Below are 14,257 nucleotides of genomic sequence, written 5' to 3'. Positions count from 1 at the left end.
CACCCCTCGTCTTTCTTTCCACCGGCGGCAGAGGACGAGGGAAGCTGGTTATTTTGGGAGCAGCGTGGTCTCGCTATCTGACTTGTTCTTTTCAGCACCTCGAGGGGAAAAAAAGGAGGCAGGCCAAACGCTGGAGCTCTGGTGACCTTTCTCTCAACCCCTAATATTGCCCAGGCATTTTCGATTTTGAATATTGTTGTGCGTCGCTGGGACCCCCCCCCCCCCCCCATCCCCCCCCCCCCCCCCCAGTTGAGGTCCCTTGGTTGGGCCCCAGCACTTGGAACACCACAGCACTAGGGCACCGTTGAGAAAAGGCAGGATGTTTACTGTTATGTGTGGAGAGTCTAAAGAGATGCCCAAGCACCATATCCTACTCCGTTAAAGTGGCAGCAATTGTGTTCTGCTACTACAGGTTCAAGAACTTCTCAACCAGCACACATACGCCACCATGCACCCGACCAGCAAAAATGAGCCATTGTTCAGTTCTGCAGCCATGTGGCCTAGTCCAGTATAATGGAATAGCACCGAGTTGGATCTTGTTTATAAATGTTTCTCAGAGATGCCTTTCAGTGGATGGGGTATTTTAGGTTGACTGGGATGAGAGAAAGCAGTGTAGCCTCCTTTCTGCTTTTGACGGATTTAGATTTTGAGATTATGATCTTGGCTTGAGGCTGCATTAGTGTGTGTGTGTGTGTGTTTTGGTTGAGATCTTTTGCATTCGGAGAGAACCCATCTTCTGGCGACATAAAGGAAAGCTGGCTGTCATCTGGAGATGAATGGTTGGGTGTCCACGCCACAGAGACGCTTCGTCTGCCTGAGGTCACCTCGCTTCACTTTGACAAGCTGTCAAATCAACTTCGCTGAACGAGCTAAACATTTTAAAAGCCATGGGTCACCTGGGCGTCTTTTCTATATATTTTAACGGCGTGATGCTCCATTTTATTTGTCACTGTTTTATAGTCGTGTCGTGTCGCCGATTTAGCTTTTACGAGTTAAATCGAGGACTAAACAATAACCGAGTTACTTAACGACTAGGCCTACAACATATGTCTCGTTTGTGAATTTTGTTTGACAGACTATTGTAAAATTGTTCAAACTTTAACTCAGTTTTGTCTTTCGGTTTAGCAGATGAATGAAACACCTTAATAGCCACTTGAACGATTTAACCTGACACTAAACATACGCAACCTAGACAGGGATTGTGTTAAATCTTTCTGACACGAGCTAATGTATAAATCCAAAGCACTTGTCTAACATGACCGATTTAGCTAAATCACACCTACTTGACTTTGAGAAGGGAATTAATTAACCGAATAGGCTAACCACACCAGGAAGGCCTGTTCATGTTGTTGGACCAGTGTAGTATATTAGCTAGATTATTTGTTAGATAATAATAATAATAATAATAATAATAATAATAATAATAACACGTATTTTCACACATTTGCTTTTCCGAAAACAACTCGCCCATACTGTCGAGTTGAAATTGCAAAATCAAATTGCTAACCCTGCATGATTAATCTGGCATAAAAACACATGTTGTCCTGTGCAACTAAATACACATTATGTTAGGCTATTCGTGTCATGCTGCATTACAGCAAAAAAAAATCTTCGCATAGAAAAAATCAATCTGATGTGCAGGTTTCCTTAAAGGCTCTCAATATTTAACTGCTTATGGTGGTGCGTTTTTATCAAGCATGCTGCTTTCTTTTCTTTTTGCAGGCTAATGTGTGTAGGCTGGATACATACATACATACATACATACATACACACACACACATTACCAGTAAAAAGTTTGGAGACACTTATAAATGCCAATTCCACTATAGACAGATTATCAGATGAGATGATTTGCATTGATTTTTAATCAGGGCAACAGTTTTCAAATTACATTTGTGCTTACATAATTGCAAAAGGGTTCTCGACTGTTGTAGGCTGATCTTTAATGCAATATCTACATTGCCCATTATCAGCAACCATTCATCCAATGTTGCAAAGGCACATTCTGTTTACTAATCTGATATCATTTTAAAATGCTAACTGAGAAAACACTGGAGAACCCTTTTGCAATTATGTAAGCACATAATGTAATCTGAAAACGGCTGCCCTGAGTAAAATGCAAATCATCTCATCTGGTATTGTCTATAATGGAGTGGAATGTAAATCTCTAAGTGTCCAAACTTGTGTCTAGTGTGTATTATTGATTTACAATATAGGCTACTCTCAAATTATGTTTTTAATTAATTTTCAACAATTCAATATATTATATATTATATAAAGTTTCAATATATATATGACGACTTTACTTAGTAAAACCTTGTGATGCTTTGTACACATAACAATTTATAAAACATTTACTTACTCATGCACTTAAGCTTACTAAACAGCACATAGGCTATACAAGTGATTATATTCAACTATTTCAACTATATTCAAAGTTATGTTTACATTTCGGTTTGGCACAGAAAATGTTAAATCAATTGGGTTTGGGATTTCTTTTTAAGTCTGATTGTAATTTAGCATTTACGCTCTCTTTACACATTTTCACACACATACTAAAAACGCGCACTGAAAACAAAATCGAAACGCAAATGCACTCTGTCGATAATCCTATATTTGTGATTTTAATAAGACCCCCTCAAAGCCATCTCCAACCAATTACAGAAAGCGGAAATGGACAATATCACTATCTTTCATAAACAAAAAAATCATCCAACACACACTTGAGATAATACTGAATATTTTTTCTGACTTAAATGGATATATATGAAGAATAGACTGCTGTCACAAAAAAAGGCATGCGTAAAATGTCATTTCGTGGCCGAAAATGGCCTTGCATCTCCGGTGACTCGACCCCGGGTCTGTCTCACCACGCCCGGATACCATGTAGAGATGATACGCCACTGTTGGACTGAAATGTGTTCTGGACGTTGTTGAGATCCCCTACTCCGAAGTTCATGTAGTTACTGTTGGTGGATGAGGGCTGGAGTGAAGGCATGGCACTTGCAGCGGGGTAGTTGCAGGTATAGTTTGTGTTGCAGCCGGAGCTCGGGTAGTTACTAAAAGTTGGATAAGTGTTGTAGGTGAAATGGTTAATGCCCACGTTATATGAAGTGCTATACGTTGATGCGTCTCCCAGACATGGCTTCCCATCCCGGACCAGGACGGGTACAGAGATGCGCCTAGGTGGAGGAATTCCTACCATCTCCAGCGTTTGGTCCTGGCGTTGTCTTTTGCATTTATAGCGGCGGTTCTGAAACCAGATCTTCACCTGGGTTGAGGTGAGCTTCAGCACGTTAGCCAGGTGATCTCGCTCGGGTGCAGAGAGGTATTTCTGCTGCTTGAAGCGCCGTTCCAGCTCGTACACTTGCGCTTGGGAGAACAGGACCCGCGGTTTTCGCCTTTTTCTCTGTTTGGGGCGGTCTGAGTCCTCGGGTTTAACTTCTTCCCCTGGTTCATCTTGTGAAGGGTATAAATCTAATGGAGAACATGGTCCCAGAGGAAACAAGAATGAGATACAACTTCAGTGCAGTGTTAACAACCATGCAAGCCCAATGTGTTCTTTTTTAGACTACAAATGTGTATTTGGGCCATCTTATACGGGTCACTTTGAGGCCTACGCGTGATGTTTAACAACAGTTAGCAAGTGTTATCAATTTTACAAATATACAGGAATATCTCCAACATCACTATTTATCATGCATTATGTGTTAACATAATTATGGACATGTTTGGAATACGTTTTTTTCATTTGATGAAAGTGACGCATGTTTTGTGGAGTATCTATCTGCGTCTGTGTCATCCAACACTGCATATGGCTTCAGGGTGGCCTGATTATTTTGTTAGAGTAAATTAATCTATTCACACAAGTCACTTCATGCACTTTCAGTAAATGTGTCACCTTTTCGCTCTTTTTCATCAAATCCCTCGTCCGTCTTCCCCTCTTTGACAATATCCATTTCTAAGAAGTTCTTCCCATAAAAGGCAGCGGCGAAGTTCAGCGAGGTGTTCTTGATGGCTTTAGCGTCATTGTCGTCTTCGCTAAAGAGAGAAACTCCGGCTGGCATCTCTAGGAAAGGCTCCTGTTTGAATTTAGCCAGCATGCAGGATGAGGTCGGGAGGGCTGTGTCCAGCCTGGGCGACATATCGAGGGACACCATATCCTCGTTCTGTTCCAAGTTCAGTATGTCTTTCACCGAGAAGGGAGTTGAAGTCATTTGGTTTGAAAACATAGCCATGCAACACTTCAACTGCAATACCAGAGCCAGCAATCTATAAAAAATTTAAAAAGCACCACTTGGGAAAGAAGCCCTCTTTTGTTTTGTCGAGAGGGTCTTGAGAGCAGTGGGCATCTTCCCGGTCAACTCTTGATTGTAACTCTTTGGGGTTGTTAGAATAGTGTGTTGGTGTACACTGGTGATGAGAGGAGGGGCTGAGGTTAGGGGGAAAAAACGCTGCCCATCATTGGCTACTGAAGTTCCGGTGACGCCAAAAAGTAGCGCAGACGGTAACCTTACATGTCTATGCATGCACGAAAGAGCGCCAGGACCTGGCTTTAAATTCCGCATGATGCCAACTGCTCTGAACTCCTCCAATTGTAATTTAGAGTGTCTCTAGGTTATGCTCGAGTTTGTTGATTAAAAAAATGCTGGAAAATGATTATGCTTTGGCAGCAGTTAATTTCATAGTTTTACAGGGTGACCTTTGGCACATTAAAAATAGACAGAGGTAGTCTGTTTAATGTTAGGCTACAGTTTATATAACGATTGAACAAGATAACAGGATAGTAATTATAAAATAGCTATGCCTATGCATAGGGTGACAATCAGAGATATTTGAGAAATATACCCAACTAGAGATCTAGTGGAGAAAGTGAGCCAGAATGCCATTACGAATTTGAGGGTTGGTAGCCTATCAGACTCTTAACATGTTAAAATTGCGAGTTTAAATAATCTCTAATTCATGTTTTCAGGAATCCACTTAAACAATCTGTAGGAGGCCTAGTCTTAATATATAATACTAAGCCCCCTGTGTGTGTGTGTGTGTGTGTGTGTGTGTGTGTGTGTGTGTGTGTGTGTGTGTGGTTGGGGTGCGTCTTAATTATTTAATCCTTGGGGGAAACTCTGCAGACACGAGGAGAAACTCTGCAGTCGCCGGGGATGAGATCTTCATCAGGAAGCAACAGGTTGGCGCTACGGTGGAACCTGAAACCTGCAGTAACACACTCAACTGTCTGTCCCCGACAGATCCTGGAGCCACAGGTTGACTTATCAAGACGTGATAACAGATGACAACAAACAAGCTCCCACCCACCCACCCACGCCGAACTGCCGGGGAGCATGTTTGGCACTTCTTTCGAAAATAGACCCGTGCAAATGGTTTAGAGGGTTGTTCCCAAAAGCTTTGTCCTGCAACGTGTCTCATTAAGGGCCATTAGTAAGCATTATTGACATAAACTCTAAAATAGCGTTGTTGTCATGAACTCTATAAAATATCTGAAAATATGACATTATTTCAGCCACAAAGCAAAAACTTTCTCCGTGTATTATCTATTATTTGTGTTCAGAACTATTTATAGGCCTACTTGATGGGCCGGCATCAGGCTTGTGCAAAATTCCAGAATTGAATTGAAACTGGCTCGTAAATTCCAATTAAATTCTTGAATTTCACTTGCATTTCAATTGGTAGCAAACAGGAAGCAGAATTGCAATTCGAATTGTGCACAACCCTGGCCGGCATATAATTCCTGTTAAAATAAATTAATTTTGTTTCTACAATGATCATGGCATTGCCCCTATTGAAGGCCAACTAAAGGCTACCTTCGAAGGGTGTAAATGAGCAGGGAGAGGTCTAAGCTGCTCTTACTCAGCGGGGATGCTTGTGCAGACGGTTTCAGGAGACAGACACTATTATCGCTTGTTTTATCTCTAACGTTTAGTGCTGCAGCGGAGTAAATGGTCTCCTTGTCTCCGTCCCGGAGTTTTGTGTTTATAGTTTTAAAGAATATTTGCACGCCTCGGCGCGGGCAAGGCCTCCGCTGATGAATGAACGTAAGCACTCCTGAGGAAGAGACAGTCAACACTGTCGTGTCTATCGCAACAATAATTGGTGAAATAAAGTAAACGTGGGGCACAGCTTATGGAAACTGCTTTTTATCAAGATGATTTATGGACCTTTCTACGCTTCCATTGAACCTGCGTCACGAACTTTCATTGGTGGTGACCCATCATTAGCCCACAATTGAGGTCGGCATTTGTTTTAAACGATATTTCAGTGATAGGCTTAGGTTAGGCTACTTTGCCTGTTAGAGTAGCCTACCATAAATCGTTTGCAATAACCCAAAGTAATAAAAAGTATGGACTTTCACAATGGACATGAGCATTGTCAATAGCAACAAGTTCTTTGGAATAATGCCATGCGCAGAGGATTTCTTTGGGCGGTAGGCAATATTACAAAAAAATAATTTTCTTTAAGCCACATTGAATGAGGGAGGTCATTTCTAATGACTTGACATGACATGGGCCGTTTAAACTCCTTCCCTATGCGTCTTTCAGCAGCATGCTCCCGAGTCAGATAAAGAGACAGATACCGGTTCTTAAAAACTTCCTGTAGGACGACCTGTTGATAATATTGCCAGGCGGAGGGGTGAAATGGGTTGAGGTATGTTATCTAAATGAGTCAGTGTCCATTCCTGTTACCGTTTCGGAGTGTAAAATGGACGCCTAGCGTATTAGTCAGGGCTGGCGGCTTTCCGCTATTCAATACCTGTCAATCAAGCGGCCTAATACCTCGGCCATGGTGCTTGACGCCTACCTAATGGCTGCTAATTACGCTCTAGAGATATATAGCCTAACAAGTCACGTTAAGATAGCGAAGATCATTTAGATTATGGTCGCCTTCTGTGGTCGCCTTGTGCTTCTGTTTAAATTTACTCTTGGAGTCCGTTCGAGTGATGGGACTGATTTATAGTCCATGTCAACTAGTGATTTTGGACATGTTGCAGATGTTTTGTCAGACATCAACTATGCCATATTCGTTGTATTGCTGATGATATCTAGACCAAAATGATCTAAACTAGATATCGCCAATGTCAGGGTCACCGTAGGATATGCAGTACTGGCTAACATTGGGAAACAATTAATTTGATGTTTGTCAGTGTCGATAATTATTGTAATAATCATGCATGGGTCTAACTATTTGTAAAACAGTGGCATGGCAATTGAAAGATTTTATTTCTCTCTCTACACTTTCGCATGCTTGTTAACAGAGGCCTATAGGGGCGGTTTTTGTATTTGGATTAAGGTTAGTTTTACACGAAAAAGTTTTTTTTTTTTTTTAAATGGAGATTTTAATTGAAGTTCTTTTTAAGTTTAAGACTAGGGTTAAATACAGGACACAGCCCTAAGTTTAGCTGCAGAATTTATAAATAAATAAAAACAATATTTTAATAATTGAAATGAACAAATAATTTGTACATGTATAGGCTTATGTATTTTTCCATTGTTTTATCCAAAGAAATGCATTGACATGGACACTAGCTCCTATCTACAAAAAGGAGAAAATAGTAGGCCTGTAAGTATGTACTATGTACTATTATAGTAGGCCTAAGTGTAGTTAAGGTATGTCTGGTGTTGCTGGATCTCAAACTGTGCCAAAATGCAAAGGCTTCTGGGTAGAACCTCCTGAGCAATTAATCATTTTCCATTAGAATATATGAGCGCACAATGATGTACCTGTCCTGCCTGAACCACTGAGGATGGAATGACACACAGATGAAGGACATACAGTTTATAATGATATAGGATAAAAAAGATAAAAGGATAAAAAAGAAAAGTTTGTTGAATTGAATTGAAAAGTTTGGTGAATTAAAGTCTTTATATGCAAATTATTATATATTTTTTAATATAAAAAATGGAATTGAATTCATAGTGGTTTGAGCAGATCATACTCTGAAGTCTTGACTTTTTTTATATTCGAAAGTTTTGAGGACATCAAGTTGAACTCAACCCAAACTGAATGCAATTACACAAGAAAAGGGTAAGCCAGGAAAAAGGGTGCGTGTTAGCATATCTAGGGTTTTGAAACTAAGTGTGTTTTTCTTCTTGGCCACAAGCTGTGACCCTGTAGATATAATGGCATAAGATTTCATCTTCTGAACATCACGCAACAACGCCAGCCTTTTGCTTCAGACAGTAATCTCAGCCCAAGGCTGGCTGACCGGATGGCGATGCATCTGCTCAGCGTGTCAGAGCTCCGTCCCAACTGTGCCACGATGATGTTCAGAAGAGGTGAAGGCTGTGTGTGTGTGTGGGTGTGTGTGTGTGTGTGTGTGTGTGTGTGTATGTGTGTGTGTGTGTCCCAACTGTGCCACGATGATATTCAGAAGAGTTGAAGGCTGCTGTTGCTTTTATGACCCACCTGTCTGACCCATGCTTCAGAGTTCACTCTGTCCCGCCAGCATCAATTAGGGAGCAGTTTTAGAAATCCAAGGACATGTTTTACACACATATGCAGTAATGCACATGCAAACACACACACACACACACGAATACGCGCATGCACTGACACACAGAATGGTGTACATTACATCTCATTCACACACACACACACATTGTTAAAAAAATGTACGGATGAAGTTTTGCTAGTGTATTTTTGGCATGGTCATTGAATCTCTAGCTAACACAGAGATGGGATTGCTGCTGCCCCCTCTTTTATAAATGTAATTATCAGACCTACTTATGTGCTTGTATTCAGTCACGCCATTGGTGCCATAACCCTATAGTATCAAGTCCTGTTGTGTTTGCGTAGTCATTTGTGTATGTCTGTAATATTATGCATAGTCATCAGGTTGTTTTTTATTTGTTGATGATGCCCATCATATATTCACCCACATAGTAACTACCCAAGGGGCTTCTTGGTTTGATTTTGTCTGCTGGTACTGATATTTTGTGTGTGCTTCCATCTTGTGGCCACAGATGTAATTGCAAATTAGCTCTTCAATCAAGAGGAAGCCCTAAAATTTTCCATGTGAATATAAGTTAGAGGGGGAGTGAAAAAAAACTTGGTAGCATCTAATGAGATATCAACCCTCACACATTTTAATGAAAGGGAAATGTTCTAGATTTTACTGCCTTTTTGTTCAGAGAAGGTGTGAAAATGGCCACAGTTGCATCACTTGGTGGAGGTGGGGGTGGGGGTGGGGCGGGGTTGGGGGGATACAGCAGACGTTGAGGGAACTGTGCAGTCCATCATCACTTCATTTGTCCTCACCCCCCCCCCTTAGTGGACGATGGTTTCTCCTCATCAGCTTGTTATTGCAGACGTTGGCGTAGGATCAGACGGCCCATCACTGTACGCCGGGTTAGCGTGATTGCCCCCTGTAGGACGTCTAATGCCGCCAGTCGATTGGACATGAGCTGGGGTGGGGTGGGGTGGTGGGGGGGGTTTGGTTTTGTCTAGCGCCTCTGCATTCTGCTGATGTCTAGGTTCCTGGGCTGGCCATTCTGACCTTGGTCAATTAAATGTGGGCACTGGAATCATCAACTATAACCAGTGTATAATTATATCATATTTCACGTGGGGGAAAAACCTCATTGCCTAAAGACATGCCATAAACTGAATTAAACCTCTGCGTTATGTCACCAGCTTTAAAATGGTGAGACTGTGGAGAGGTTATGAATGAGCACATGAATAGATAAATATGGAATTGACTTGTACGTTTAATGAGCGTGTGGTCAGTTTTTAATCTCTTTTCTCACAATGTGTATTTAAAGAAGAGAAGGACACTGTGTAGAGTGATGTGGTGTGGCCCTGGCCCTGCCCCTTGGTGACTAAAATGCAAGTATAGATACTTTTGATCCGAATCTGGCGGCAAACTGGAGATGGATTGAGGCTATATTCAGCTTGATTTTAACACTGTGGTCAGCAGGCTTTTATGTTTCTGTCTAAAACAGGAACACAGCGAAGACACAGTCTCATCTGTGGTTGGGTCATTTGGACAGAGACTGATTTAGTTTAATTTGTGGTTGACTGAGGTCCAGCATGTCCATTTAAAATGGTTTTGTTTTGGATTCTTAATATCAACTTCAATTTTAAGACACAGAAACCACCAGAGTTGGCAGAGCAAATTTCATATTTGATGATGTTTCAGGAGCCAGAGTTCCATTCCATTTCTGTATATTTCATAACCCTAAAGTCATAAGCATCCAAGTAAGTAGTCCAAATATGGTATAAGCAGGAAATAATTCCTCCTCATTTGTTTCAGGTTTGAGCATTTTCCAAATGCCTCTATAGAGGGCGACAATGTGCTACATCTGGCAGAGGATCTAGAGCTGTTTTAGTCAATGTATACAATATACTGATATATACTATCAATGTATACTCTATCTATCTATCTATCTATCTATCTATCTATCTACAACTATCATTTCCAAGGAGGTTGGGATGCTGTGTAAAATGTAAATAATCAAATCTTCAAATCTCATGAACCCATATTTGGTAGCAAGAAGGACACACAACATATCAAATGTTGAATCTCACAAATGTAACTATTTCTTGAAAAATGTACACTCATTTTGAATTTGATGTTAGCAACACGTCTAGAACATGTCGGGACAGGGCAACAAAAGGAAGAGTTGTAATGCAAATGAAAAACCAGGGAGGAACATTCCACAACTAATTAGGGAAACTGGCACCATGACTGGGTATAAAAAGAGCATCCCAGAGAGGTACAGTAAAGATGCGGAGGTACTCAGCACTCTGTGGGAAAATTGCGAAGAATTCGGGGATTTCGTCAGTACATAATATCATTTAAATATTCAGAGAATCCAGAGAAGTCTTTTGAAATAAGGTACAGGGCTGAAAAACAATATTGGATGCCTGGGATATTCGGGGCCTCAAATTGCTCTGCATAGACAAACAGATCTGTTTCATTCATTGAAATCGTGCAATCATTGAAAACAACAACTTGTTATTAGTGTGCAGCTCAAAAGCCAGCATCTATGATGGTACATGGCATTAGTGCCTACGGCTTGGGCAGCTCGCACATCTGGAAAGAAAATCATTGTATTGGCTCACTAAAACATCTGTTAACCATTGTCTATGAACACAGTTTGAAACTCCATCTACAAATGCTGGTTAAAACTCTACCATGCAAAGAAGAAACCATATTTAGACAACCCAAAAATGCCATCGTCTTATCTGGGCCCGAGCTCATTTGAGGTGGACTGAGGTACAGTGGTAAACCGTTCTGTGGTTAGACCAGTCAAAAATGTGAAATTCTTTTTGGAAATCATGGACTATGCATCCTTCAGGCTTGACTTGTGCACTAACAGCAACTTATTATTAGTGCACAGCTCAGAAGCCAGGGATGCATTAGTGCCTACAGCATGGGCACAATGTATGCTGAATGGTATATACAGGTTATGAGCAACATATGGGAAGACCTTGAGTATTTCAGGAAAACAAGGTGAAACTGCGTTCTGCACATATTTCAACAGTATGACTCCATAGTTGCAGAGTCCAGGTGCTAAAATGGCCGGCCTGCAGTCCAGACCTGTCACAATGGGTGCATCATAGAACGGAAAACATGATTAAGAGAACCCTAGATTGTTGAGCGGCTTAAATCCTTTATTGGGCTGGGACAAAATTTCCCTCTCAAAACTCCAGCAACTGGTCTACTCAGTTCCCACACATTTACAGATTGTTGTTGAAAGAAGATGTGAGCAAGACTTATTGTTGGCATGAAATTCAAAATGAACATATATATTTAAAAAATAAAAATAAACTTTTTCTGTTTCAAGAAGGAATATGTTGTATTTGCACTATTCTCAATTAAACATAGGGTTTACATGATTTGCAAATCATAGCATTCTGCTATTATTGACATTTTACACAGCATCTCAACTTTTGGGGAAATGGGGTTATATCTATCTATTCATATATTTGTCATTTAGTATCACAGAAATGCCATGTCTGAATATAAAAGTTCAGAACATACAAGGGGTTTTCTAAATAACAACAACATGCATTTATATAGTGCTTGATCAAGGCACACAAAATGCTTTACACTGAAGCCCTCACTAACCAACACCGCCACCAGAATAAATAGGTACACCTTTGTAAACAAAGTTATTTTCTGTAACTTCCTGGGTCATTTTTCTTCAGTGAGAACAATAACAGGGAATATTCTGGAATTATATGCTCATTCATCTCTCGCAAAATTTGTCTGGGTTCCAGCATTCTAGTTCTGGAACACTGCAACTCAGATGAGGTTGCCGATTTGTTCTTTTTGTAGGCATCAGTGCTTTCTCTATACTGTTGAGGGGAACAGTGATGAATTCTTTCTGGTCATGGACATTCTGCTGAATAACTCATTTTGTGCTGCAGTGACAAGCAGGCCTTATATGGGGCATAACTGGCACGGTATTGAGTCGTTTAATAACAGAATTTTTCCTTTTTGGGTGAACCACTACTTTTAACATCATTACTTTTACATGCAACATTGGAAATCTTGCACTTGCCACCATGTTTAATTTGGCTTTAGACGTAAGATCAGCACATTTTCACACACACACATGTTATAGTACTGGACTATCTATTCCCAAAGTTCCTATTTGTCTCATTATATCCTGAGCCCTAATTATATTTTGGTTTACTTTGGGTAGACCTGATGAAGAATACTTTTGTGAAGCAGTGATGAAATGTGTCTGAGTAGACCAGCTGAGGCTGGCTTTTGGTTTATGGACATCAACACCATCACCAAGTCTTCATGGTAAAATACACAAACAAGCAAACTCATTGTTGTAGCAGCAACTGTAAACGTACATGGCCACAGTAGGAGAGTGTGCAGTGGGTTGTGAGAGCGCTTGTACTGCATGTTTGTATGTTTACCTCAACTCTGTTCCCTTTGCTTCAGAGAGCTGCCTCACGTGGGGGTTAGCAATAGGGCTCCACTGTGTGCTCAACGAGCCCCCTTACTTGCTAACGAGCCCTCCCTCGGCCAGCCCTTACGCAGCCTTGGGTCCTGTCGCGGGGCTCGGCCGCTGGCGCTCAGAGCGGCTCAGAACTCTGCGGAGGAGGGTGGCGGGCCAAGCGCAGGCCTGGCGAGTCAGGTGCAGCGTGTCTGACCTGAGACGTGGCAGGCCCTCCGCACGTTAGGGCCCTCCGGGGCTTCGTAAAGCTTGTTTGTGTACCCTCCGGCTCTGACAGCACGCAGGCCGCTGCCAAAGGCCAGGGGAGGATGTTTATGACACAGTGGGCTAAGTCTAGCCATGTGCGTGTATGTGTATGTGTGTGTGTGTGTGTCCATGTATCTGTGTGTCTCTGTGTCTGTGTGTGTGTGTGTGTGCGTCCATGTATCTGTGTGTCTCTGTGTCCCTCTGTGTGTGTGTGTGTGTGTATCTATCTATCTATCCATCTATTTGTGTGTGTGTGTGTGTGTATGTATCTATCTATCCATCTATTTGTGTGTGTATGTGTGTGTGTGCACCCACGTGTTGGTGTAAGAGAATTTAACTGAGTGAGAATGGCAGAGATTGAGGAGAAAGAAACATGTCAAAGCTGAGAAGGATAGCCGTGCCAGCTGAGAAGGATAGCAGTGCCAGTCAATACTAGCTACAGAGAATAGGACAGAAACGGAGAGAACAGGTTACTAGAGAAGAGAGAAGGAAGACTTTTCTCAGAGGAGTGTTTCTGAGAGTCAAAGTTCTCCGTAGTAGTTGGTGCACATCAGGGCACCAGCACCACCACATGGCAGTCCGAGTGAAAGTGAGAGAGAGAGAGAGCAGAAGTGTGGGAGGAGGGAGGAAGAGAGGGATGGATGGAGCTTCAGAGATCATCTGAAACACCCTCCTAGCTCCTGTGCTTTCTTGCCTGCATCCCAAGGCCATCACTGAGAGCCAGAACGCAGTCATGCTGAAAGTCATGCAGAGAGCAGAGCAGGCTTTCCTATATAACCCAGTCACAGAGAGACAGCTCTTCCCAAAGCCAATCCAGCTCTGGCCCTGCAGCCTGGCGGAACACAGTCGGAGGACAGACTTGTCTCTGATTCCTGGCTCGAAATATGTGGATGCGTCCTGTGGGCCAGAAGCTTGGAGTCGGAGCGCACATGTCTCTACTTTTACCTCTGTCAGACCCAGAGGTATCTCTCTCTGCGTAAGGAAGCCAAAAACCAGCCCTGAGGAAGCACGTGGCAGGATCTGACAGAGTCTGAAGAAGAGCATAAAGCTCGAAACGTCACTGTTTTGGTCCTGGAGCA

General features: G+C 41.9%; 1 protein-coding gene across 1 annotated transcript; it reads right to left on the bottom strand.

The window, feature by feature from the left end:
- Positions 1–2,601: 2,601 nt before the first annotated feature.
- Positions 2,602–4,377, bottom strand: nkx2.5 (NK2 homeobox 5). The gene is made up of 2 exons (XM_042074594.1): positions 3,902–4,377; positions 2,602–3,477 (listed from the first exon to the last, which is right to left on the bottom strand). Exons 1-2 carry the CDS (start codon positions 4,236–4,238, stop codon positions 2,867–2,869), a joined length of 948 nt encoding a protein of 315 aa, XP_041930528.1. The 5' UTR covers positions 4,239–4,377; the 3' UTR covers positions 2,602–2,866.
- Between the last annotated feature and the right edge of the window lie 9,880 nt (positions 4,378–14,257).

The sequence above is a fragment of the Alosa sapidissima genome, chromosome 20, assembly GCF_018492685.1.
Source record: "Alosa sapidissima isolate fAloSap1 chromosome 20, fAloSap1.pri, whole genome shotgun sequence".
Taxonomy (NCBI): domain Eukaryota; kingdom Metazoa; phylum Chordata; class Actinopteri; order Clupeiformes; family Clupeidae; genus Alosa; species Alosa sapidissima.
The sequence above is the reverse complement of the archived record's forward strand: the minus strand, read 5'-3'. Positions and strand labels throughout refer to the sequence as shown.

Bases quoted from the DNA above. Each gene is read 5' to 3' on its own strand.
- nkx2.5 (XM_042074594.1), bottom strand. From the start codon at position 4,238: ATGGCTATGTTTTCAAACCAAATGACTTCAACTCCCTTCTCGGTGAAA. The intron at 3,478-3,901 runs GTGACACATTTA...GTTCTCCATTAG, and splicing joins TGATGAAAAAGAGCGAAAAG to ATTTATACCCTTCACAAGAT.